The sequence below is a fragment of the Lepidochelys kempii genome, chromosome 11 (assembly GCF_965140285.1).
Source record: "Lepidochelys kempii isolate rLepKem1 chromosome 11, rLepKem1.hap1, whole genome shotgun sequence".
In the NCBI taxonomy this organism is placed as follows: Eukaryota; Metazoa; Chordata; order Testudines; family Cheloniidae; genus Lepidochelys; species Lepidochelys kempii.
Genome location: NC_136390.1, coordinates 74,002,499 through 74,025,629, shown reverse-complemented (window position 1 = coordinate 74,025,629; position 23,131 = coordinate 74,002,499). Strand labels below are relative to the sequence as shown.

At 42.8% G+C, this 23,131-nt stretch overlaps 1 protein-coding gene across 11 annotated transcripts in view; it reads right to left on the bottom strand.

Annotated features, from left to right (window-relative positions):
- HDAC4 (histone deacetylase 4) overlaps positions 1-23,131 on the bottom strand; it is a 468,350-nt gene that overhangs the window by 164,326 nt on the left and 280,893 nt on the right. For all 11 annotated transcript variants that reach the window (XM_073306829.2, XM_073306834.2, XM_073306828.2 and 8 more), the window contains 2 exons: positions 18,397-18,547; positions 2,330-2,450 (listed from right to left, as the gene is read on the bottom strand). In XM_073306829.2, the coding sequence (XP_073162930.1) occupies positions 2,330-2,450; positions 18,397-18,547 (272 nt within the window). The remainder of the gene's footprint in view (positions 1-2,329; positions 2,451-18,396; positions 18,548-23,131) is intronic.

Sequence of the window (23,131 nt, the reverse complement as noted above, 5' to 3'; positions counted from 1 at the left end):
TGAGTTGTCAGCATTTGCTGTATCAAAGGACAAAAACACTTGTTAACTAACATGCTGCATTACCATGGCCCTTTGATGTAACAATTTAGACTAGATTTAAGACTTTGATCTTTAAATCAATTAAGGGTGCTGGTTTTTATTTTTATATATACACACAGGCATACGTGTATACACATATACACACACACAGACACAATATATGTAATACCAATCTTAGTTTTAATAAATGAACTTTTAAGGCCAGATTAAACAGTACACTCTAGCTGCTGTATGCAGCTCTGGAGCAGCACAAAGCAGCCAGAGCATATTGGTCAGTTTTTCCCAACCCCTGATGTCTACACTCACCTGTACTGATACTGGTCCCCCTCCCACACACACAAGCTTCCCCTTCAGCCCTGACTCCGGACAGTCCCCTGTACACACGCACACACAAGTTTATTCTGAGAGTCTGAGCTAATGGTAAATTGGTGGTGTGCAACCAGTAAATGGGGTCAGGCAGTGTTTCTAGCTGAGTTACTACTACCTCAGGGTGAAAAAGCTTTGAGCTAGGTCAATTCCATTCTGTTGCAAACTGGGAGGATGAATGAGAATGGTATCTTTAGTTTTCTCCTCTTTCGCAATATTGTCTAGGAAGTCTCAGTCAGCAGAAATGTTGTAGGTGCAGGAACACTGAAGTTTGCCTATCATCACCTGGAAACTGGGTCTAATATTTCTCACTGTGGTGAATTTATTATCTTCATTTTGGATAAGAATAAACAGACTGGAATAGCCAAATCCACAGGGACGCATCTATGTCTGGAGGGACAAAGCCATCTCAGAGTTTTAACTAGTTTCACTCACCAACATCCGTCCTGAAATGAGGGCAGAATGCCAGCATCTTCTGAAAAACTGGTGATAAGGTGATTGCTTAAGAAACCTTTTCCTGACATTTATGGTATCACTAATGCCCCTTTTCCCCTCTAAATTTCTCCAGCAAGGATTTTCTCCCAGCAATGGCTAATATTCATGTGTCCAAGCTAATTCTTTCAGATATGCCAGCAGCCTGTGGTACTGCTGACTGAAAGGTACTTGTATGATTTATTTTAACATTTTACTGTGAACTCTGGTCAGATTGCTGGAAAGCACATGGAAGTGGTTTCCCCTCCTCCTTTCAGAGAAGCGGTGCTGAGTAACTGTTGGAAGAACAATATGGGAAATGTGGGAAATATTTAAGAGTGTATCTAAGCAGCTCACACCCACCACAATAAAGCATCTTCTCTCGTTAGTAGCGTCCTGATAATACTTTCATATACAAAGAATGGGATATTGGGAAGAAAATAGCTATGCCTCCAGCCCTCCCAATACAAGCTGTAAGTCATTTACCATTTTGTACTTTTCACTGTCTGTTTCCTTATAAAAAAATAAAAATAATAAATATCAATCACTGCTAAATACAGGTTGGGTTATATCTCCTTGAGAAACCTCTTTCTTTTGTGTGTGCCACTGTGGCAGTTGAGGTCTGCCAGCACAACCTTGCTCACAGTGCCTGTTTTGAATGCCCAAAGGCCAACAGTTAGGCATTTTCAGGACAGGGCCTTCAGCTCCAGAATTCTTTTCCACATTTGGTCCACCACCACCAGACTCAGTTGACTTGCAGGCCATAGTTTCTTCAGGCTTTTGTCTGATTGGAGATGTAAATAAGGTGCATTTGGTATTTTTAATAGTTTAATTTTAAGGGCCAAATCCTTTAATTTTTGATTGGATACATACCGGTAGTGTCAGAGTGCAATGTGAGGAGTAAACTTTAAACATTTTAAAATACATTTAAAATAACTTGAGTGACAATCCAGTGAAATGCAACAGTAATCTTCCCATTATACTAGAGTCCTGATTTTCTAGTATCATATGCTGAATTAAAGAATTTTAGATGCCCAGTAGAGATTGTTCTGTAAGTATAACTACACAGAACAATCCACTTTGAGTGATCATAGATTAAAGAAAAGAATATCAAAGTCCTCTGATAGTGGAAACATCATTATAGACCCTTACATTAGAGACCTCATCCTTGTATCATTAAACACAACAGTGCTTGAATTTAACAGTTATAGGGAAAGGATCTTCATCCACATGCTAATTAAGAATATCATTAATGGACTATCAGATCATTCCTGTCACACCCATAACAAATTTTGATCTAGTTACGTTACAATTTAACTAATTAATTTTGCAACACCCTTATTTGTAACATACTGTTCATCCATTAAATGCATTAGCCCCTTTCCCCCAGCCCTCCAGCAGTTGTGAACAAAGGAGACGCTGGCTGAATCATGATAAGTCCAGTACCACTTACCCATACCAGAAGCGGGGATCATTGGAAATGCAATGGTTGAGATTCCGGTGTGCCAAAGCTTTCTTTTTATTTAAGACAAACTCTTGTAATTTCATTTTTACTTCTGTGCTTGCCACTGCACCTGAAACATCCAAAAATAAAGAGAGGTTATTTAAGCAACTTCATTTTATGAAAGCAGCAGCGAATTAAAAGTTGAAACTTTCATTCACAAAGCAACAAAAAAAATATTTAAAAAGATTGAGAGCTAAATCTTTGGCTCTCCAAGCAATGTAAAGGCTTATTTCAAAGAATAAAAGACAAAGCAGCTCCAATGAAGAACTCTTCTTTACTATCTGGCTTTGTACATAATTGCAATCTATGTCTGAAAAGGGAGATATAATCAGAGTTTTCTCATTTTCCTAAAAAAAGGTTTCTGAAGAGGATTTTTGTACTTGCATAAAAATACATGTAGAATAAAGCACTTGTAGTAGGTTTCCCAGCTTTCTTTTAATCAAAGGTATTTAGGATGAGGGGTCTTGTGCATAATCAAGTTTTTAAAATGTCACATCTGCAAGCAAAAGGGGAATGCGATGAATATCTCATATGTAGACTTTGTCTTGAGAAATCTTTCAAATAAGGATCTCTTTGTTCTATGCATCGGTGTACAATAAGACCTACACAATATTCCAATTCATTTACAAGTCTGCAATCCATTTCTTCAAATAGAAAATCTAGCATTTTAAAAAATATCTGAAATTTCAAAGCGCAGAGTTAAAATGTCAACTGTGTAATTTCTAATCATTATCTACTTCACAATAGAGACCAGTCTATTTTACAATGATGATGGATTAAAATTATCCTTCAGTTGGCAGAACTGATTCTCAGAGAGCGTTTCTGATGGAGTAACACACAGACATTTTGGTAATCATAGCAAGTAGTATATGGGGGCTCATCTAAACCACAGTGTAAGCTAATCTTCCAAAGGGATAACATCTGGAATGCAAGAAAGTCATCTGGACAGAAATATACACTGCCAAGTCATGGGTAGAAAAGTCAGCCAATATGAGCACCAGCTTTTGCTTATTATACTTAACATTTTGATGCCACCAGAGAGTTTGAAGAAAACTTTTCATTCGTCCGTGAAGAAAAAGTCCTCAAAGTTATTTGCTGAGCACTGTTTGAAGGTGCAGCATTGCTCAACGTTTTATAGGGAGTCATAAATCTTAGAAATTCTTTTTTTTTTTTTAAAACAGCATTTCTTGTTACTTCTAGATAAAGTAGATTGGGTGGAGATCCAAAAAGGTAGTTAAAATGAGGAAGGTTTGTAGGAAGAAACATAGTACAATGATGGAGAAGGTGAGAAGGACTAAAATGTGACTAATAAGACCACACGTCTTTAAAAATACTGTCTCACTAAACAATTCTCATGTTTAATCTACTAACATCTTCAAAATAATCAAATGTGGCTAGGTTCTGGTGGCTTTGGTTAAAGATGACGGTATTTAGGAGCATCAAGCCAAATATTTGTACCGCACAGTTTTTACAAAATCTCCACTGGCAAAAAAATTTTTATTGTGAGCTGAAAGGCACCACATACATACCAAAGGAGAAACAAAAACAAAAGGTCTTCCATTCTTGGTCCAGTTCTGGGGAGACAGACAAAAATGATCCTGGCTTCATTAGCTTTGGCAATTGACTTCACCCTTCTCCAGTGTTACCTCTGGCAGAATTGGAGCTGACTCCAGAGGGTTTGAACTGGAACGCCCACCATTCTGTTACTCTGGGAAAGCATCCAAAATTAATCTGTACATCCATCGGTTCCATTCAGATTTCTATCCCACACTTCAGAAAATGGGTGAATACACAGATGTAAAAACTGATTAATTATCCTCCCTGTATCAATGTAACACATCTAAATGTCACTTTCATGTGAATTAAAACATTTTCTGTTCTCTAGTTACAGCAGATAACAGCACGTCAAGACAGGAGACAAACTAAAACATAGTACATAAACAAGATTTAAAACTAACATTAGTAAAAAGGCAAATAGCTAACAGGACATGTCCATAAATATCACCTCGACATTCCCTTGTTTATTGTCTATTACATTTATTCTTGGTATTATCACAGCACGTAGGACCCCCAGCCACGGCTCGGGATCCCACTGTGCTAGGTGCTATACAAACAGAACAAAAAGACAGTCCCTGACTCATAGAAATTATCTTTATTAGTCCCAACGCAGCAAAACCCATTGTGGTTCCACTGAAGTCAATGAAATGCCACACTGGTACAGAAAACTTTTTGCAGCAGGGACTGTCTTTGTCTACTGCCTAGCAAAATGAGGCCTCAATCCTTTATTGAGGCCATTAAATGCTACCCTAATAGTAATAAATAATAATAGGGGGCTATGTAATTGTACTAGATCAAAGAATGCCTCAAGAAACTAAAAGGATAAGTTAGTTACAGCAAAATCTTACTCGTGTGCATATGGGGGATGGTAGGAACATTGTGTCTGCAGAACTTTGCAAATTAGCAGGTTAGTGAACAACGCAAAAGCAATGCTAATACTTCCAAAAAGATGCTTTGTACTACTTCTGAACGTTTCAGTAAATCATAGAATATCAGGGTTGAAAGGGACCTCAGGAGGTCATCTAGTCCAACCCCCTGCTCAAAGCAGGACCAATCCCCAATTTTTGTTCACAACCCTGGGTTTAGCAGGCCAATGTTCAAACCACTGAGCTATCCCTCCCCCCCCAATGGTGAAGTCCAGTGTATTTTGTAAAAAAGCAGTAGCCTTGGGAATATGACACCTAACACATTAACTCTGCTATTAATCTGTACTAAGAAGCTGGGAGAAAGCGTTCTTATTGTGTGTGAAAATTAGCCATGTATGGACTGGCAACGTTCTATTGTACGGTTAGTTTAAATTAAAGGTGACCAATTGGAGGTGCCCCTTTTTTTTGTTCTTCTAGGATATAAAAAGGCTTGAACTTTTTTAGTCCTCTTCCCCTCCTCTCTGTCTGCTTAAATGGATCTCTTAAAACTTCAGGTCTTATTTACCCGATTTTTTCCTAAATGATGCTATATAAACATCACTTGCCCTTCCACACAGCATCTAAAACTGTTTTTGTTAACAGCTATTTGACTCAGATGCCTGAGAAATGCTTAGGAGAAACTCCATCTTGGTTAGACTAAAAGCCTCTAGCCCTTCAATTAAAGGCAGAGACAGCTTCACCATCCACAGCTGAGGTCCTCCAACAGAACAAGGGAAGACCAGGTGACAGTAGGAGCTGGAGAGTAGGAGCCCAAATACCACCATGACCTCCTAGGTGGGAGGAGGAGGAGGAGTCCTCCCTCCCCTCCTAGGTAGGGGGAGGGATAGCTCAGTGGTTTGAGGATTGGCCTGCTAAACCCAGGGTTGTGAGTTCCATCCTTGAGGGGGCCATTTAGGGATCTGGGCCAAAAATTGGGGATTGGTCCTACTTTGAGCAGGGGGTTGGACTAGATGACCTCCTGAGGTCCCTTCCAACCCTGATATTCTATGATTCTATACGTGTAGAAGTAGTGTGAGAAGGGGGGAACCAGGTTTCAATGAATGCAAAGAAATAACGGGATAAAAGATAAAGAGACCATGAGTGGTGGTGTATTCATTTGAGATGGACAGGGTATTGTAGAGGGAATGGGAGACAGGAAGAAGGGAGTGGGGATGTCAGAATTAGACTGGTTTATAAAGGCTATGAGGAATAGAAGTTGCGGTAAGAAAAGGTTCTGCAGAGGGTAAAAATGGGACTAGAGCCTGAGTTGGAGCAAGGTTGGCACATGCATGGAGGCAGAAAGAGAATCCAGAGGTGGAATATGGTTTTATTACAAACTGCACATGGGAAACTGACCAGAGGTGCAGGGAAGTAGAGATGGAATGGTGAAGAGGAGAGGCGAGAGCTCTGAAAAGACAGGAAATAAGGACAGGAAAAGCGCAGAGCTGCTGAAGCCAGAGTGAATCCAGTCAGCATCATGGGAGAGATCATACAGATATGGTGCAAATAAGGCACACAACCAGATAGAGGGACAGGCTAAAAGGGAATTAACAGGCCAAATCAGCACATTAAGGTACTTAATTATCGCTTAGACCGGGGTCCCCAATGTGGTGCCCACTGGGGCAGCTGTGTGCGCCCGCAGGACACCGCGCTGCCGAAATGCTGCCACTGAGCTCGGCTGCCGGAGAACCGCCCGCCGAAATGCCGCTGAGAAGCGTTGCCGTTTCTCAGCGGTATTTTGGTGGTGCTGCTTCTTTCTGCTGACGCTTCTTGGCAGCATTTCGGCAGTGAAGTGTCTGGCGCCCGCCACGGTCTTCTGAGAATAGAAATGTGCTATTCCCACAGAAAGGTTGGGACTACTGGCTTAGACTAACTAGGGTTGCCACAACTACAGTGCCACAGTTCAGAGATGGAAGGACTGCAAGCTGTGACAGCTGAAGGGCTAAGTGTGTCAAAGGCAGCTTGTGCTGCGAAAGATTGTGAAGGCCTCTGCAGCAGCAGTGGACTTTGAAATTCCATGCCTGGAAGGCTGGGGTTAGCAGAGGATTATGGGGCCATGTGTGCCTGACTGGATGTAGTGCTTAGAACCAGTTCTAGGTCCTATTGATAATGGTGGGAAGGTAGGACAACGACAGGCAAGGTCCAGCTCTCTCCTGCTGATGCTACTGCTTGTTGTATTGTAAGAACTTAGAAGTCAAGAAAACTGAACTTGCTCTACTCTGTTTGCTAAACATTCTCCTTTTGTACTGTTGTTGTGGAAGTTATACTTTTGGTCCAAACGCATCATGACAGCATATTTCAAGTCATATACGGCAGTTTTGGTATCCTGAGATGAGAAAGCGGGGAGATGTCATTATTACGTTAACTGAAATCTGTTGGTTTTGTCTTTTACAAAATAGTACACAGTGTATTTGGTCTCATATTCGGGGGTGGGGGGAGGAGGGATAGACTTTTCTTGTATCTAGTATTTCCTCCTTATTTTCTAGCTCAGGACCACTGTAGCTTAATTATGTTTAGCAAAATGTTAGGATATAAGAAAAATATTTTAAGTGTTCTAAAAAGTTTAGCTGCACTGATTATACAAACACTATACCACCTTTTAAATAAAAGTATTTAAAAATAAAGAGGAAGACTGTTTCCATGATTACAACATAACATCCCAGGGTTCTAGTCTTTCTTCTGCACTTATCTGAATTTCTTTCAAAAAATATTCTTAAGATCCTTTGAGTGTTTTGTAGCCAGACTGTTTTATTGATTTTTTTAAAAAATATTTTAAATAAAAATAAAATACACATTTTACAGAGCAGATAGAACAAAGCATATATGTCATCAACAATTGATCTGAGCTAACAACAATGGGGAGCGAAGATGAAATATTTAGTTTCCACATGGTAAAAAATGATTGTCATTATTTAGGATTTATACTAAAAAGCCAACTAAATAAGAAAAGGGGAAGTATCATCTCAGACGGCAGCCAACTGCACACATCCTTGTGGTTAAGCCACAGGATTGATCCTACATGGAAAATCATCTTCACCCACTCCTCAGCATCACCAAACTACCCAATTTCTTACTGTTAAATTCTGACTCTTTTGCTTCAGTCACACCATCTCATCTAAAATAGCTCTGACGCTACATAAAAGTGTTTTATTGGGGCATTTACCAAATCTACAGCTCCGGGGGCTTGGGGTGGGGGAAATCAGACTCTAGCAAAAAAGCAGAAAAAACAATCTCCCAGTCCTGGTAGATCCCGAAAGGCATTTTGTTTCTGGAAAAGACCTTTTGGATCCTATTTTATTACAGGTCCACCCCACATATCTTATCTGGCCCCCCATTAGTATCCCCTATCCTCTCACTCTGCCTCTTCCACCTCTCACTTCCTTTCCTTGTCTCACTTTCCTGATGGAAAATCCCTAGAGTAGTTAGAAGACAATTGGAAACTTTCTAAAGGGTTTTCTGAACCATAACATGAAACTTATTTTTCTTTCTTTTTTTTAAATAGTATATTGGTATTGCTATAAAAGAGTTCAAAATATTTTTTATGTCCTTTGTAATTCCATCAGAGAAAACAGCATTTCACAGCAACTGGAAGACTCTTCAAATTAGTGTCTAGTTCCAGCCACCAAGAAAGCATACTCCTTTATTCATTGTTTTTCCAATCAGGTAAGGAGGTGGGAAATGGCAGCCTCAGGAGGGTTGGTAATTGGACCCCTTGCATAGCTTAGTTACTAGTTCAAATCTGTAACAGGCTGTTCTGACAGTTATTTGCAAGCTCGTCAGTACCCTATAAGGAATGATTTGGTGAGTCAGTGAAGCTTCTAATGGACAAACATTCACACTGTGAAAACTACCTCTACAAACAGCACCCTTGTTGGCTGTCTCAGAGAAGTCGCTGACTGAATGGGCACTGAGTACCTCAAGTACCCTTTAAGCACTAGAGGTGGTCTCTCCAGGGCAGGACTCAGACACATTGGGAGGGAGCCTGCAGTGCTGCTGCTTGTGAGATCTATGTTCTGGGGTTAGTTGAGTTCAACCTTCAATGCTGCTGAGCACCTCTCACACGCTTCAAATCCATGTGCAAAAGGATAAGAATGAACAACTGAAATGTCTTTGATGGGGGATTTTTGTGGTCCTAAAGCAAAATACAAAGTAATGGACACTTGAAAACAATCCCAACTATACAAAATGAGGGGGTTAACTGAGCTGTTACCACCCAAGAAAGAGACCATGGAGTCATTGTGGATAGTTCTCTGAAACCATCCACTCAGTCTGCGGTGGCAGTCAAAAAAGCAAACAGAATGTAGGAACCATTAGTATAGGGTATATAAGACAGAAAATATCATAATGCCACTATATAAATCCATGGTACACCCATACCTTAAATACCTTATACCGTTCTGTTCACCCGGTCTCAAAAAAGATATATCAGAATTGGAAAAAGTACAGAGAAGGGCAACAAAAATTATTAGTGGCATGGAACAGCTTCCATATGAGGAGAGAATAAAAAAATGGGGACTATTCAGCTTGGAAAAGACAACTACTAAGAGGCAATGTGATAGGGGTCTATAAAATCATGAAAAGTGTGGAGAAAGTGAGTATTTTCTCCTTCACATAAGACAAGGAGTCACCCAATGAAATTAATAGGCAGCAGATTTAAAACAAACAAAAGGAAGTACTTCACACAACACTCAGGCAACCTGTGGAATTCACTGCCAGGAGACGTGAAGGCCAAAAGTGTAACTGGTTTAAAAAAAGAATCAGGAGAGAATCAGAAGGAGAACAGGTCCATCAATAGCTATTAGCCAACATGGTCAGAAATGACTCCCCATGCTATGAATCTATGTCCCTAAACATCTGACTGACAGAAACTGGGACTGGATGACAGGGGATGGATCACTGAATTTCCCTGTTCTCTTCATTCTCTCTGAAGCATCTTCCACTGGCCACTGTCAGAAGACAGGATATTGGGCTAGATGGATCGTGGATCTGACCCACTATGGCCATTCTTATGTTCTTATCATAGAATCATAGAATATCAGGGTTGGAAGGGACCTCAGGAGGTCATCTAGTCCAACCCCCTGCTCAAAGCAGGACCAATCCACAACTAAATCATCCCAGCCAGGGCTTTGTCAAGCCTGACCTTAAAAACCTCTAAGGAAGGAGATTCTACCACCTCCCTAGGTAACGCATTCCAGTGTTTCACCACCCTCCTAGTGAAAAAGTTTTTCCTAATATCCAACCTAAATCTCCCCCACTGCAACTTGAGACCATTACTCCTTCTTCTGTCATCTGCTACCACTGAGAACAGTCTAGAGCCATCCTCTTTGGAACACCCTTTCAGGTAGTTGAAAGCAGCTATCAAATCCCCCCTCATTCTTCTCTTCTGCAGGCTAAACAATCCCAGCTCCCTCAGCCTCTCCTCATTAGTCATGTGTTCCAGACCCCTAATCATTTTTGTTGCCCTTCGCTGGACTCTCTCCAATTTTTCCACATCCTTCTTGTAGCGTGGGGCCCAAAACTGGACACAGTACTCCAGATGAGGCCTCACCAATGTTGAATAGAGGGGAACGATCACGTCCCTCGATCTGCTCGCTATGCCCCTACTTATACATCCCAAAATGCCATTGGCCTTCTTGGCAACAAGGGCACACTGCTGACTCATATCCAGCTTCTCGTCCACTGTCACCCCTAGGTCCTTTTCCGCAGAACTGCTGCCTAGCCATTCGGTCCCTAGTCTGTAGCGGTGCATTGGATTCCTCCATCCTAAGTGCAGGACCCTGCACTTATCCTTATTGAACCTCATCAGATTTCTTTTGGCCCAATCCTCCAATTTGTCTAGGTCCTTCTGTATCCTATCCCTCCCCTCCAGCGTATCTACCACTCCTCCCAGTTTAGTATCATCCACAAATTTGCTGAGAGTGCAATCCACACCATCCTCCAGATCATTTATGAAGATATTGAACAAAACCAGCCCCAGGACCGACCCTTGGGGCACTCCACTTGATACCGGCTGCCAACTAGACATGGAGCCATTGATCACTACCCGTTGAGCCCGACAATCTAGCCAGCTTTCTACCCACCTTATAGTGCATTCATCCAGCCCATACTTCCTTAACTTGCTGACAAGAATACTGTGGGAGACCGTGTCAAAAGCTTTGCTAAAGTCAAGAAACAATACATCCACTGCTTTCCCTTCATCCACAGAACCAGTAATCTCATCATAAAAGGCGATTAGATTAGTCAGGCATGACCTTCCCTTGGTGAATCCATGCTGGCTGTTCCTGATCACCTTCCTCTCATGCAAGTGCTTCAGGATTGATTCTTTGAGGACCTGCTCCATGATTTTTCCAGGGACTGAGGTGAGGCTGACTGGCCTGTAGTTCCCAGGATCCTCCTTCTTCCCTTTTTTAAAGATTGGCACTACATTAGCCTTTTTCCAGTCATCCGGGACTTCCCCGGTTCGCCACGAGTTTTCAAAGATAATGGCCAATGGCTCTGCAATCACAGCCGCCAATTCCTTCAGCACTCTCGGATGCAACTCGTCCGGCCCCATGAACTTGTGCACATCCAGCTTTTCTAAATAGTCCCTAACACCTCTATCTCCACAGAGGGCTGGCCATCTCTTCCCCATTTTGTGATGCCCAGCGCAGCAGTCTGGGAGCTGACCTTGTTAGTGAAGACAGAGGCAAAAAAAGCATTGAGTACATTAGCTTTTTCCACATCTTCTGTCACTAGGTTGCCTCCCTCATTCAGTAAGGGGCCCACACTTTCCTTGTCTGCCAACTAGACATGGAGCCATTGATCACTACCTGTTCAGCCCGACAATCTAGCCAGCTTTCTATACATCTTATAGTCCATTCATCCAGCCCATACTTCTTTAACTTGCTGGCAAGAATACTGTGGGAAACCGTGTCAAAAGCTTTGCTAAAGTCAAGAAACAATACATCCACTGCTTTCCCTTCATCCACAGAACCAGTTATCTCATCATAAAAGGCAATTAGATTAGTCAGGCATGACTTGCCCTTGGTGAATCCATGCTGACTGTTCCTGATCACTTTCCCCTCCTCGAAGTGCTTCAGAATTGATTCCTTGAGGACCTGCTCCATGATTTTTCCAGGGACTGAGGTGAGGCTGACTGGCCTGTAGTTCCCAAGATCCTCCTTTTTCCCTTTTTAAAGATGGGCACTACATTAGCCTTTTTCCAGTCGTCCCAGACTTTCCCCGATCGCCATGAGTTTTCAAAGATAATGGCCAATGGCTCTGCAATCACATCTGCCAACTCCTTTAGCACTCTCAGATGCAACACATCCGGTCCCATGGACTTGTGCACGTCCAGCTTTTCTAAATAGTCCCGAACCACTTCTTTCTCCACAGGGGGCCGGTCACCTCCTCCCCATGCTGTGCTGCCCAGTGCAGTGGTCTGGGAGCTGACTATGTGATGAGGAGGTTACTCACCTGTGCAGTAACTAACGTTCGTCGAGATGAGTGTCCCTGTGGGTGCTCCACTGTAGGTGTCAGTGCGCCCCTGCACCGTTGTTCAGAGATTTTTCAAGCAGTACCCGCATCGGATGCGCATGCACAGAGCCTGCCTCACGTACCAGTCTTGTCTCAATAGTGCGCATGCGCGGCCGAACTCCTCAGTTCCTTCCTTACAACAGAGACCGCCCCAGTTCTGAAGTAGAGGGGAGGAGGCTGGGGAGTGGAGCACCCACAGGGACACTCATCTTGAAGAACATCAGTTACTTCACAGGTGACTAACCTCCCCTTCTTCGTCGAGAGGTGTCTCTGTGGGTACTCCACTGTAGGTGCCTGAAAAGCAGTCTCTCTCAAGGAGGTAGGGACTTTGGATCTGGAAGGAATGCAGTCGATAGAATAGCTCTGCCCACGTGTGTATCAGTGATGGGCCTTTGTGTAAGAGGATAATGTTTTGCAAACATATTTTCAAAAGCCCAAATGGCAGCTCTGGAAGCGTGCTTAAAGGGGGACGTTAAGTAGAAAGACCACTGAGGCCGCCATGGATCTGGTGGAGTGAGTCCTGATAAAAGTAGTAGGAGCCACGTTCTGTAGTTGATCAGACAAATGCAACTCGAGATCCAGTTAGAAAGTCTGTGGTTAGAGATAAATGAGCCCTTAGAGCATTCTGCAATGGTGACGAACAGCTTTTCGGAACGCCCGAAGGTTTTAGTCCTGTCGAAGTAGGAGGACAAAGCTCTGTGGACGTCCAAAGTGTGCATCATAGATTCAAAGGAATTCACATGTGGTTTTGGAAAAGGTAGGAAGATAGATAGGCTCATTGATGTGGAAAGATGAGTGCACCTTCGGTAGAATTTCGGGGGGTAAGCATAGGGGGACTTTCTCCTTAAAAAATATGGTGTATGGTGGATCTGCCATAAATACTGCCATTTCTCCTGCGCGTCTCACAGAGGCAATTGCTACCAGAAATGCAGTTTTCATTGAGAGATGTAGGAGGGAACATGTGGCTAATGATTCAAATGGTTTTTGGGTTAGGCATGTTAAGACTAAGTGAAGGTCCCAAGGTGGATTAGGCGGTTTGATGTCTGGGTATAGGGTTTGAAGTCCCTTAAGGAATTGCTTAGTAATGGAGTGAGCAGAGATAGTCCTATCGTTGATGGCATCAAGGAACATTGTAACTGGGGCCAAGTGGACTTTGATGGGACTCAGGGAGAGTCCAGAGAGTTTAATCTCTAACAGATAGTTGAGGATTAGTGGGAGAGGCGCGGAAAAAAGGAGCAGTTTCTGTGACAGCCTACCAGTGTGTAAATCTTGTCTGGTTATGAAGGCAAGTGGTGCATGTAGAATTTGTTGTGCTATAGAGTACATTTCGAACCTGCTCCGAGCAAGTTCGCTCAGCATGAGAGAACCATGAAGGAACCAAACCTTGAGGTGCAACATGGTTAAAGTGGGGTGGAGTAGTAGACTGTGTTGTTGGGACAAGAGATTCAAGCAGAGGGATAGTGGGATGCATGAGGAAAGCGACATCTTGGTAAAAAAAAGGGTACTATGACTATCTGGACCATATCATTCTGACCCTGGCTTGGTCTGTTCGAATTTTTATCAGTAATTTGTGTATGAGCGGTATCAGGGAAATGCATACATTACGTCGGTATTCTATGGAAAAATGAACACATCCCCCGAGGAGTGTTTGCCTAGTCCTGCTCTGGAACAAAATCTTGGGCATTTCTTGTTTGCTGCAGTTGTGAAAAGATCTGTGGTTGGGTATCCCCATGTGTGGAATATGTCTAGTACTATATCCTCGTTTAGTTCCCATTCGTGGTCTATGGGAAATTTTCTGCTGAGGTCGTCGCAGTGTATTGAAAGAGCCAGGGAAATATGCAGCTGATATTCAGACATTGTGTCTGAGACACCAGTTCCATTGCTTCTGTACAAAGGGAGTAGGATCACGCTGCCCCCTTGCCTGTTTACATAGAACATGCAGGCAATGTTGTCGGTCATTATCCTGACATGTTGGTTTTGTATGAAGGGGAGAAATTGGAGGCATGCATTGCGTATCTCTCAGAGTTCTAAATGTTGATGTGAAGGGACATCTCGGCTGGAGAGGAAAGCCTTTGGGCAGTGTATTGGGGCATGTGTACTCCCTATCCCGTAAGGGATGTGTCTGTAGTTATGACAACCGACAGGACATCCTGTAGAAAGGGGACCTCAGAGCAAAGATTGTGAGGCAATAAGGGAGTCCTTGACTCTGGGAGGTATGTATAAAAGTTTGTTCAGACCACGGATATTTGGACTGTAGACAGTGGACATCCAACTTTGGAAACACCTCATGAAGAGGTGAGCATTCCTGACTACAAAAGTGGAAGAGGCCACGTGGCCTTAAGAGTTGTAGGCAAGCTGGTGCAGCCACTTGTGGACTATTGCACAGCTTGGGAATGAAAAGGTTGATGGTGTTAAACAGGTGGAGCGGGAGAGATGCTATTCTTTTGCTTGAGTCAACAGTTGCTCCTATGAACTCCAGTTGTTGGGTGGGAGTAAGTGTAGATTTTCTTTGTTCATTTGACCAAGAGCATGAAAACATTGGACTGTCCGTTGTGTGGACTGAATGGCTTCTTGGTAGGTCCTGGCTTTGAAAAGGCAACTGTTGAGGTAAGTAAAAATTATGATTCCCTGCCTTCTTAGATGAGCTGTTATGACTGTGAGAAGTTTGGAAAAGAGACGAGGCGCAGTCGAGAGGCCAAAAGGTAGGATCCTGTGCTGGTAGAGTTGTGAGCCCAGAACGAAGTGAATAAAATGTCTGGGCAGGATGTATGGTCACAGAAACATAAGCATCCTGCAGGTTGAGGACTGAAAACCAATCTCCCTGTTGCAGTGCTGGAATTATGGTTACAAGAGTCATTTAAAAAAAATTATTTAACAAATTTATTGGAAGCATCTGAGGTCGAGAATGGGTTGCCATCCCCTGTTTTCTTTTGTGTTAAAAAGTAATGGGAGAACCACCCTTTTCCTCTGTGTTGGTCAGGCACTGGTTCTACTGCTCCTAACTGGAGGTGGTGATGCACCTCTTAGTGGAGAAGCTGTTTGTGAGAGGGGTCCCTGAAAAGGGACGGGGGGTGGTGAAAGGGGAGGGGGGCAAAGATAGGAAGGGAATGGGCACTGAAGTAGGGATGATGTTTTCTATACCTCCGATCACATCTTCAAATTTGCTTATTAGTGGGAGGGGGTTGACATGGAGCCGATGAATTGGTAAGGCGACATTGATATTTTGGTCACTGACATTGTTGTTTATATGGTCAATGACTTTGTTGAGTATACGTTGGGTAGCATGGATGTTGGTAAGGTTGGTATCTATATTGTCTCCTCCTGTTTGCATGGGTTTGGATACTGTGAGACTGTAATGTCGCTCTCGAGTCATTCATGGAGTGAAGCACATCATTGGTGTTACTGGCAAATAATTTTTCACCATCAAAGGAGAGATCTTCTATGGTATTCTGAACCTCAGGAGGAAAAGACAACGATGAAAGCCATGAAGCTCGACGCATCACGACTGCTGTAAAAGTGGACCTCGCAGCTGTATTAGCAACTTCAAGCCCAGCTTGTAGTGCGGTCCAGGAGACGATTTGTCCCTCAGAGACTATGGCTTTAAACTGATGTGGGGGGAGGGGGGTTGCCCTCTGGAATGTCACCAATAAAGTCCATGAGTTTCTCATAATTTTTGTGATCATATTTTGCCAGAACAGCAGCATAATTAGATATCCAGAATTGTAATGTGAACGAAGCATACACTTTACGACCAAGCAGGTCCAGCCTTTTACTGTCTTTATCAGTTGGGTAGACCTGGGAAACTGGTGTTTGTTCTTTTGGTTAGCTGCCTCTACTACCAATGTGTTTGTCGGTAGGTGAGTAAAAAGGAACTCAGACACTTTAGAAGGAATAAAATATTTCCAGGTAGCTTGCTTACAGGTAGGTGTGCTAGTAGCCGGTGCCTGCCATATGGTTTTGGCAGGATCCATAATGGCTGAATTTATAGGTAAGGTAATCTTGGATGTGGAGGAAGGTTGCAGGATGTCAGTCAACTCATGCTGGTTTTCAGAAACTTCTTCCAGGTTAATCCTCAACTCGTTGGCGGCTCATTTGAAGAGGTCTTGAAGTTTTAAGATATCATCCAACAGCATTGGTGGGGGAGGTAGTATAGCCTCATCCTGTGTGGATACGGGCTCCATAAGAGTTGGGGAAGCATGTGTAGCGTGTTCATCCAAGTATGGAGTAACAGCTTGTTGTTTGTCTCATTCGTAGCCATACGCACTGGTCATGGCGAGTGGCATTGCTCCTATTTTTGGCATCTTGGCGATCATAGTGGAACCACTTATATGGTGCCCATGGACCCCAGTATTGCCACTGACCAGGGAAAGGCATAGGTCATACCATCCACAGGTTTGTATACCAGGGAGGGAGGTCTTTGATGAGCGAAGACCTAGATTTTCTGTGACCAGTGCTGATCTGGGTCTGAGACTGAGAGAACAGGTATGGTGAAAAGTCTCCCTGCACTATGGTTTCCTCATCAGTAGAAAAGTGAGATAAAGCTAGAGACAGGTGTCCGGACCGCATGCGAATGTCCAGAGAAAAACAGGTGTCAAGTAGAGATGACTGTAAGTTAGGTGACACCTGTAGGTCCGGTGAATGAATGAACTGCAGTGCCGGAGAGCCTGTGTGAGATAAACCCTCCGCTAGGAGTGCTTGAGACACTGGAGGGCTGGTCGCCACCGATATTCTCTGCACCGTAGCGCTCAATGCATGCACTGAGGTCGGTGGTGCCGGGGAGGTAAGCGCAGCCCGCGTCTCTTCCGGCAAGGTAAACTGTGCTGGCACCGTGTCCACTGCGGTCCCAGATGGTGCCATGAGAGAGCCAGGCAACTGGAAGCCTGAAGCCTCGGCACTGGGAACTTGCTCTGTCGCCGCAGCCACAGGCGGGATTAGCGCGATGCTGGGGGAACCAATGCATCAAAAGGTACTGAGCCCGGGGAAGGTCTGCATAGAAGAAATAGACCTGCCCAGCAATCTTTTTGCTTATCTTTCCCTTCTGGGTGAGGGAGGCAGCCATTTTCTTGTTTCATCCTTTTTGGAGGCGGGAGGGCTGCGGTTAACTGGGGAGCCTGTACCTGGGTGAGAAGCAGGTCCGAGTGACTTCTGCCCAAGAATCATTTTCAGGCGGAGTTCTCTGTCTTTACATGCCCGGGATTTTAATTTGGAACAATGGGCACATTTTGAGGAATGTGGGACTCCCCCATGCATTTTATACACTGAGAGCGACCATCCAAGATAGGGATGACATCCCTGCACGTAGTGCACCGCTTAAATCCTGGGGAGCCAGGCATATTAGTGTTGGCTGGAGGGACAAGCGGGAACAATTTTTTTTTTTTAAAGGGATGAACTTATCTAGTAACTAGAGTGCTAAACTAAGGGGAAAAAAGACTGCAGAATGGGTAAGAGAAAAAGTTTTAAAGCGTCTGCTGTAGGTCCGACTTCGGCCGGAGACAGTAGAGAAGGAACAGAGGAGTTCAGCTGTGCATGTGCACTTTTAAGACAAGACTGGTAAGTGAGGCAGGCTCCGCGCATGTGCAGCTGATACGGGAACTACAGTAAAAAGCTCTGAACAACGGCGCAGGGGCACACCGATCCCTACAGTGGAGCACCCACAGGGACACCTCTCAAAGAAGAAAATAATTTTACTGCATCTTGTTGCACACTTTTCCTTGGGTACTATCACATACGCAAGAGCAAACTATACTTCGTAAGGTATAAAGAAATACTTTCAGAATTTAGATACTTTATTTTATGTATATAAAAAACAAAATTGAGGGCTCGGATACAGTTTCATCTTTTCTTTATTCTCAATCCCGTCTCACAGTTAACATGAGAATTTCATGCAACCAGTCTCTGTATGCAGAGAGCCACAGATGTTTCACGAGCTTTGTAAACTGTCTTCGTACAATCACAGTGTAAGACAGAGTGCCATGGGCACGAGTCTATTCACCTACTGTCAACTCCATCACTGAAATAAACTATCTTGCTGCTACTTACTTTCTTTTCCTTTCTCTTTGTTTTTTAGCTGTTGTAGTTTCTGTTCTCTATGCTGCTTCTCCAGCTCTTGTTCCTGTCGATGTTGCTCCAACTTTCTCTGGTGCTCCAAGAGCTCCTGCTGATGTTTCATTGCTAGCATTTCCTGTTGCTGCTGTTGAGAAGCGAAAGGAAAAAAGAAGTGAATGCACGCAATCTGACCACCCAAAGCCTTCATACCACAATGTGCCAAACAGAAACTGTTATACCTTGATGCTAATGTGTTTTAATACATTTAACAAAACAATGAAAGAACATTTCTCCTTGTGCAAATGGTTCCTGCATTACGATGGGCAGGTCACTCCACTCATCCTCATTCCAAATTTAAAAGAGAGTACATGCTAAATTATGGCTAGCCTCTTCGGGGGTGTGGTACAAGATGACTCTGGCTTAACTTTTGTGGCCCTGTGCAGGAGCTGGTTACAATCAGAGCCCCTGTACTTAGTGAGCAATGGACCAATTAGTTAAATAGCATTAGCTTCTCCAAAAGAGGTGGGGCTATGCTCATCAATCCACAGTTGGTTCCACATGGAAGGAAGGACAATGATCAGAGCCACCAGAGTTCCAGAAAGGCATTTTGTCTAAGCCCGTTTCAATGGCTCCTGGATCGCCCAATAGTGTAGCATGCATCTGCACCACCATCCACACAAGCCTGTGGCAGAAGAGCCCTAAAACAACTGTGCTCACCGACTGGTCAATTTCAGGCACTTCAGCAGGTTCTCACTTGAGTCAGGTTGACATGATCATTTTTAAATTATTCTCTTTGGAATCATGCCCTAAGGAAGTTTTGGAATAGCCTTCCAAGGGAAGCAGTGGGGGCAAAAGATCTATCTGGCTTTAAGATTAAACTCGATAAGTTTATGGAGGAGATGGTATGATGGGATAACATGATTTTGGTAATTAATTGATCTTTAAATATTCATGGTAAATAGGTGGCCTGTGATGGGATGTTAGATGGGGTGGGATCTGAGTTACCCAGGAAAGAATTTTCTGTAGGATCTGGCTGGTGAATCTTGCCCATATGCTCAGAGTTTAGCTGATCCCCATTGGGGCCGGGAAGGAATTTTCCTCCAGGGCAGATTGGAAGAGGCCCTGGAGGTTTTTCACCTTCCTCTGTAGCATGGGGCACGGGTCACTTGCTGGAAGATTCTCTGCTCCTTGAAGTCTTTAAACCACGATTTGAGGACTTCAATACCTCAGATATAGGTGAGAGGTTTTTCGCAGGAGTGGGTGGGTGAGATTCTGTGGCCTGCGTTGTGCAGGAGGTCAGACTAGATGATCATAATGGTCCCTTCTGACCTTAGTATCTATGAATCTATGATACATGAATAAACATTTCTTAACTGAGGCCCTACGTACGGTTAGGTAATTCAAACCAACAAACCACTACTGGTACAAAGTTCAGTTACATCGCTGCATACCGAAGTAAGATACACTGATGAAAACCCAGTTTTGTGCTGATGCAGCATATCTACATTACAGGCTTGCACCAGTGTAACCAACATCAATGTAATTGCACTGGTGAAAAAATTGCCTAGTTTAGCCTGGGCCTGAGTACTATATAGCTATTGTGCATTTTTAACTAACACATTTGCATTTGTAAGTATTCTTGATCAATTGAAATGGTTTATAAGAAAATTATTATAACCAAAAATACCATGACTATATTAAGACAATGTTATTGAGGTTACAAAATGAGACCCTCACAAATTAGTAAAGTGCCAGAATAAAAGTTGTCTGAGCCCAATGAATTTGAACTCATCTTTGCCACACCCCTCAGAGGTAGGTAGAGTTTTCACAGAAGAACTGAGATACAGGGAGATGAAGGCCAAAATCTGCAAAAATCTCCAATAATTTTGGGTACCTATCTTGAGACACCAAGACCTGATTTTTCAGAGTATTTAATGATTTTAAATAGCACTTCACATGTTCAAAGTACTGTACAGATATTACGTAATTAATCCTCACAACTCCCCTGTGAGGAAGTTAAGTACTGTTGCCCCTTTGGCTCAAGTGGTCAGCCAATATCCAGGGCCTTTGAGGCTGTTTTAATGAGGAGAGAGATGAGATGAGTCAGGTGTGTTTTTCGGTGCACACCTGTTTAGTTACAAAGACTGTACACTGTTTTCCCTGCACAGTAGAAAAAAACAAGAGCAAGCAGTTTCTTACTGTCGGTTTCCAAGTTTGCCCTTCCAGTCAGGTCTATGCCCAAGGAGCTCTGTCTCTCTGCTCACAACTGCTTCTCATGCCTTCTGCTCACCGGCTCCTCTAACACACACACAATTTGCCAAACAGTCCCCTAGTCCCTGCATTTGCACCAGTTCCAGAGAAATGTTCAGAGCACACAGTTTAGCCCTGTCCAGGTTTTGCCATGCAGCCCAGTGAGCTGGACAGCAGCCTGAGCCCAGAAGTCTATACAGCACTGAAAGCCCTGCAGCCCAAGTCAGAGCTGGATGGTACTGGCCAGCTGCAGAGGCTTTTTAGCCATGTAGACATATACAATAGCAAAGCCAGCATTAACACTGAGGGCCTCCTGAATCCAAGCACTCCATACCATACAGCCTTTACTCCCAGAGGGTCTGACATCCACAGCACCCACTGATTTCATTTATCACTGTGAGTGCTTAACATTTCTGAAAATCAGGTTTTTAAATTTGGACATCTAGAAGATGAGGAACACACAGTTAGTGACCACGTGTGAAAGTTTTGATTGAAGTGATTTGCCCAGCATCACATACAAAGTCCCAGCCCAGTGCACCATCCCCTAGGAAAATACCTAGCAAAAGGTATTTTCATGGGACATGGGGAGGTCAGCAGTAGGATGAGAATCCATTTAATCTCCTAGCGCACTAGGGTGGGTGAATGCGCAGCATTAACATAATGTTCAGTGTTGTAATGGCAAGCCAGGAGCCAGCTGCACTGAGCAAAAAAACAGATGAGAAATGACAATTTTTAGTAGTAAATAACTTGGCCACATGAGAATGGTTTTCCATGGGGACACAAAAAGGCACCTTCCTCATAACAGGACTAGTCTCCTGCCAAATTTCAAGTTCCCACCACAAATCTTGGAAATATTAGAGCTCTTTAACAAAGAAGCTCCACCTAAATATATGGGTTATCATCACTCCTACAATGCTTCCAGATTTCATTTGCATCTTGTGTGTTAAGACAGAATGTTCCGCGTACTTCAATTACATATATTACTATGCCGCAGATTACTCAGAGTACAGGAACATGTTTGCTCACTGGCTTGAGTTACCATAATCACATTACTCCCGCCTTGCATTCTTTACCTTGGCAGCTTATAAACTAGTAGATTGATTTTAATTTGGCACTGTTGACTTTTAAAACCCTTAGTAGACCCTGGCGATAGTTGAGGCTTCTTCCTTCAGCCTTGACTTAATGAGTATCTGTGCTCAGATACCACCCACTGTCAAAACTTCCCACCACCCTGTCTTAACTGGGAGGGGATTGGGCCAGAGCTGTGGTAGCTACTAAGGTATGGATTTCTAACTTGCCTCCCCCTCAAGAAAAAGAATCTCACTCCATCTCTCTCCAGTTTTAGAAAGTATCACACACCTTTTTAAAATCCAAAGATGTTTTGCTTATTTATAAAATACGTTTTTGCTACTGTGGCCCTGTATTGATTGCTTTTTTCCTCCCTTTTTTATACTGTGTTTTTATTTGTGAAACTTTTTGATAGCTGTCTTTTGTGTTTTTTTTTTAAGTGGTGCCATTGAGATTTTTAGCACAGTGCGCTTCTGTAGGGGGCAAATTATAAACAAAGTTATTATAAAAATCTATACAAGCATGTGGAAAGAAAGGAGTAATGCCTGTATATGCTGCAATCTAACTGGCTAACTATTCAGAGTTTTAAACATTCCTCTATCATTTTCTGCTAAAATTTTAAGCATATTAACTACTATATAATGCAGAACTTCTTACAATTACATTAATTGCAAATACTGTGGTCTATTCATAATGTTCTAGTTCAACCTACTTAAACAACTGAGAGCAATTCAGGATTTAACCACATAGAAAAATAAAACCTCCAGAAGTCCAATTTTTTGTTTTTTAATTAAGTAGCAGCATCCACTAACACTTCTCTGTTGGAAGAAAAAAATATCATTACAGACTTACAACAAGTCCACCACATGGTGGCTATTATAACCTAGAAAGTATGCAAATGAAAAATAATTTTTGCACGATGTTTAAAAAGATTTGGGGTTTTTTTAAAATGAAATCAGGAGCCTTTTTTCTCCATCTGCAGTCTGCTGGGCTTAGCATGTTATGCTTCCTGGAATGGCTTAAATACACAGATGTTTTAGAAGGAATTGTTTTTTCATGAACATCTGTAGTGAAATGTAAATGAAGAAGAAAAGAAGTGAAGACAGATTTGTACCGGATTTCTTCTAAAAATTTCATTAAAGATGTATTGTTTCTGCTGGAGTTCCAATCCACTCTCTAACAAGTATACTCGCTGTAGATTATGAATCTTTTCAGAGAAAAGAAATGAAAAAAAGCCTGCCTTATTGAAGAGAAAAGACAGCATTCTAGATCATGTTGTTAGGACAAAGTCAAATGAGGTCTCCTGTAGACTCTGGCAATAATGACAAACGCAGAACCCCAATATAGACACAGCAGAAAAGTGGATTTTTCCTACATTGCAAATAGAGACTTCCTTCTTTTCCTACTGTTT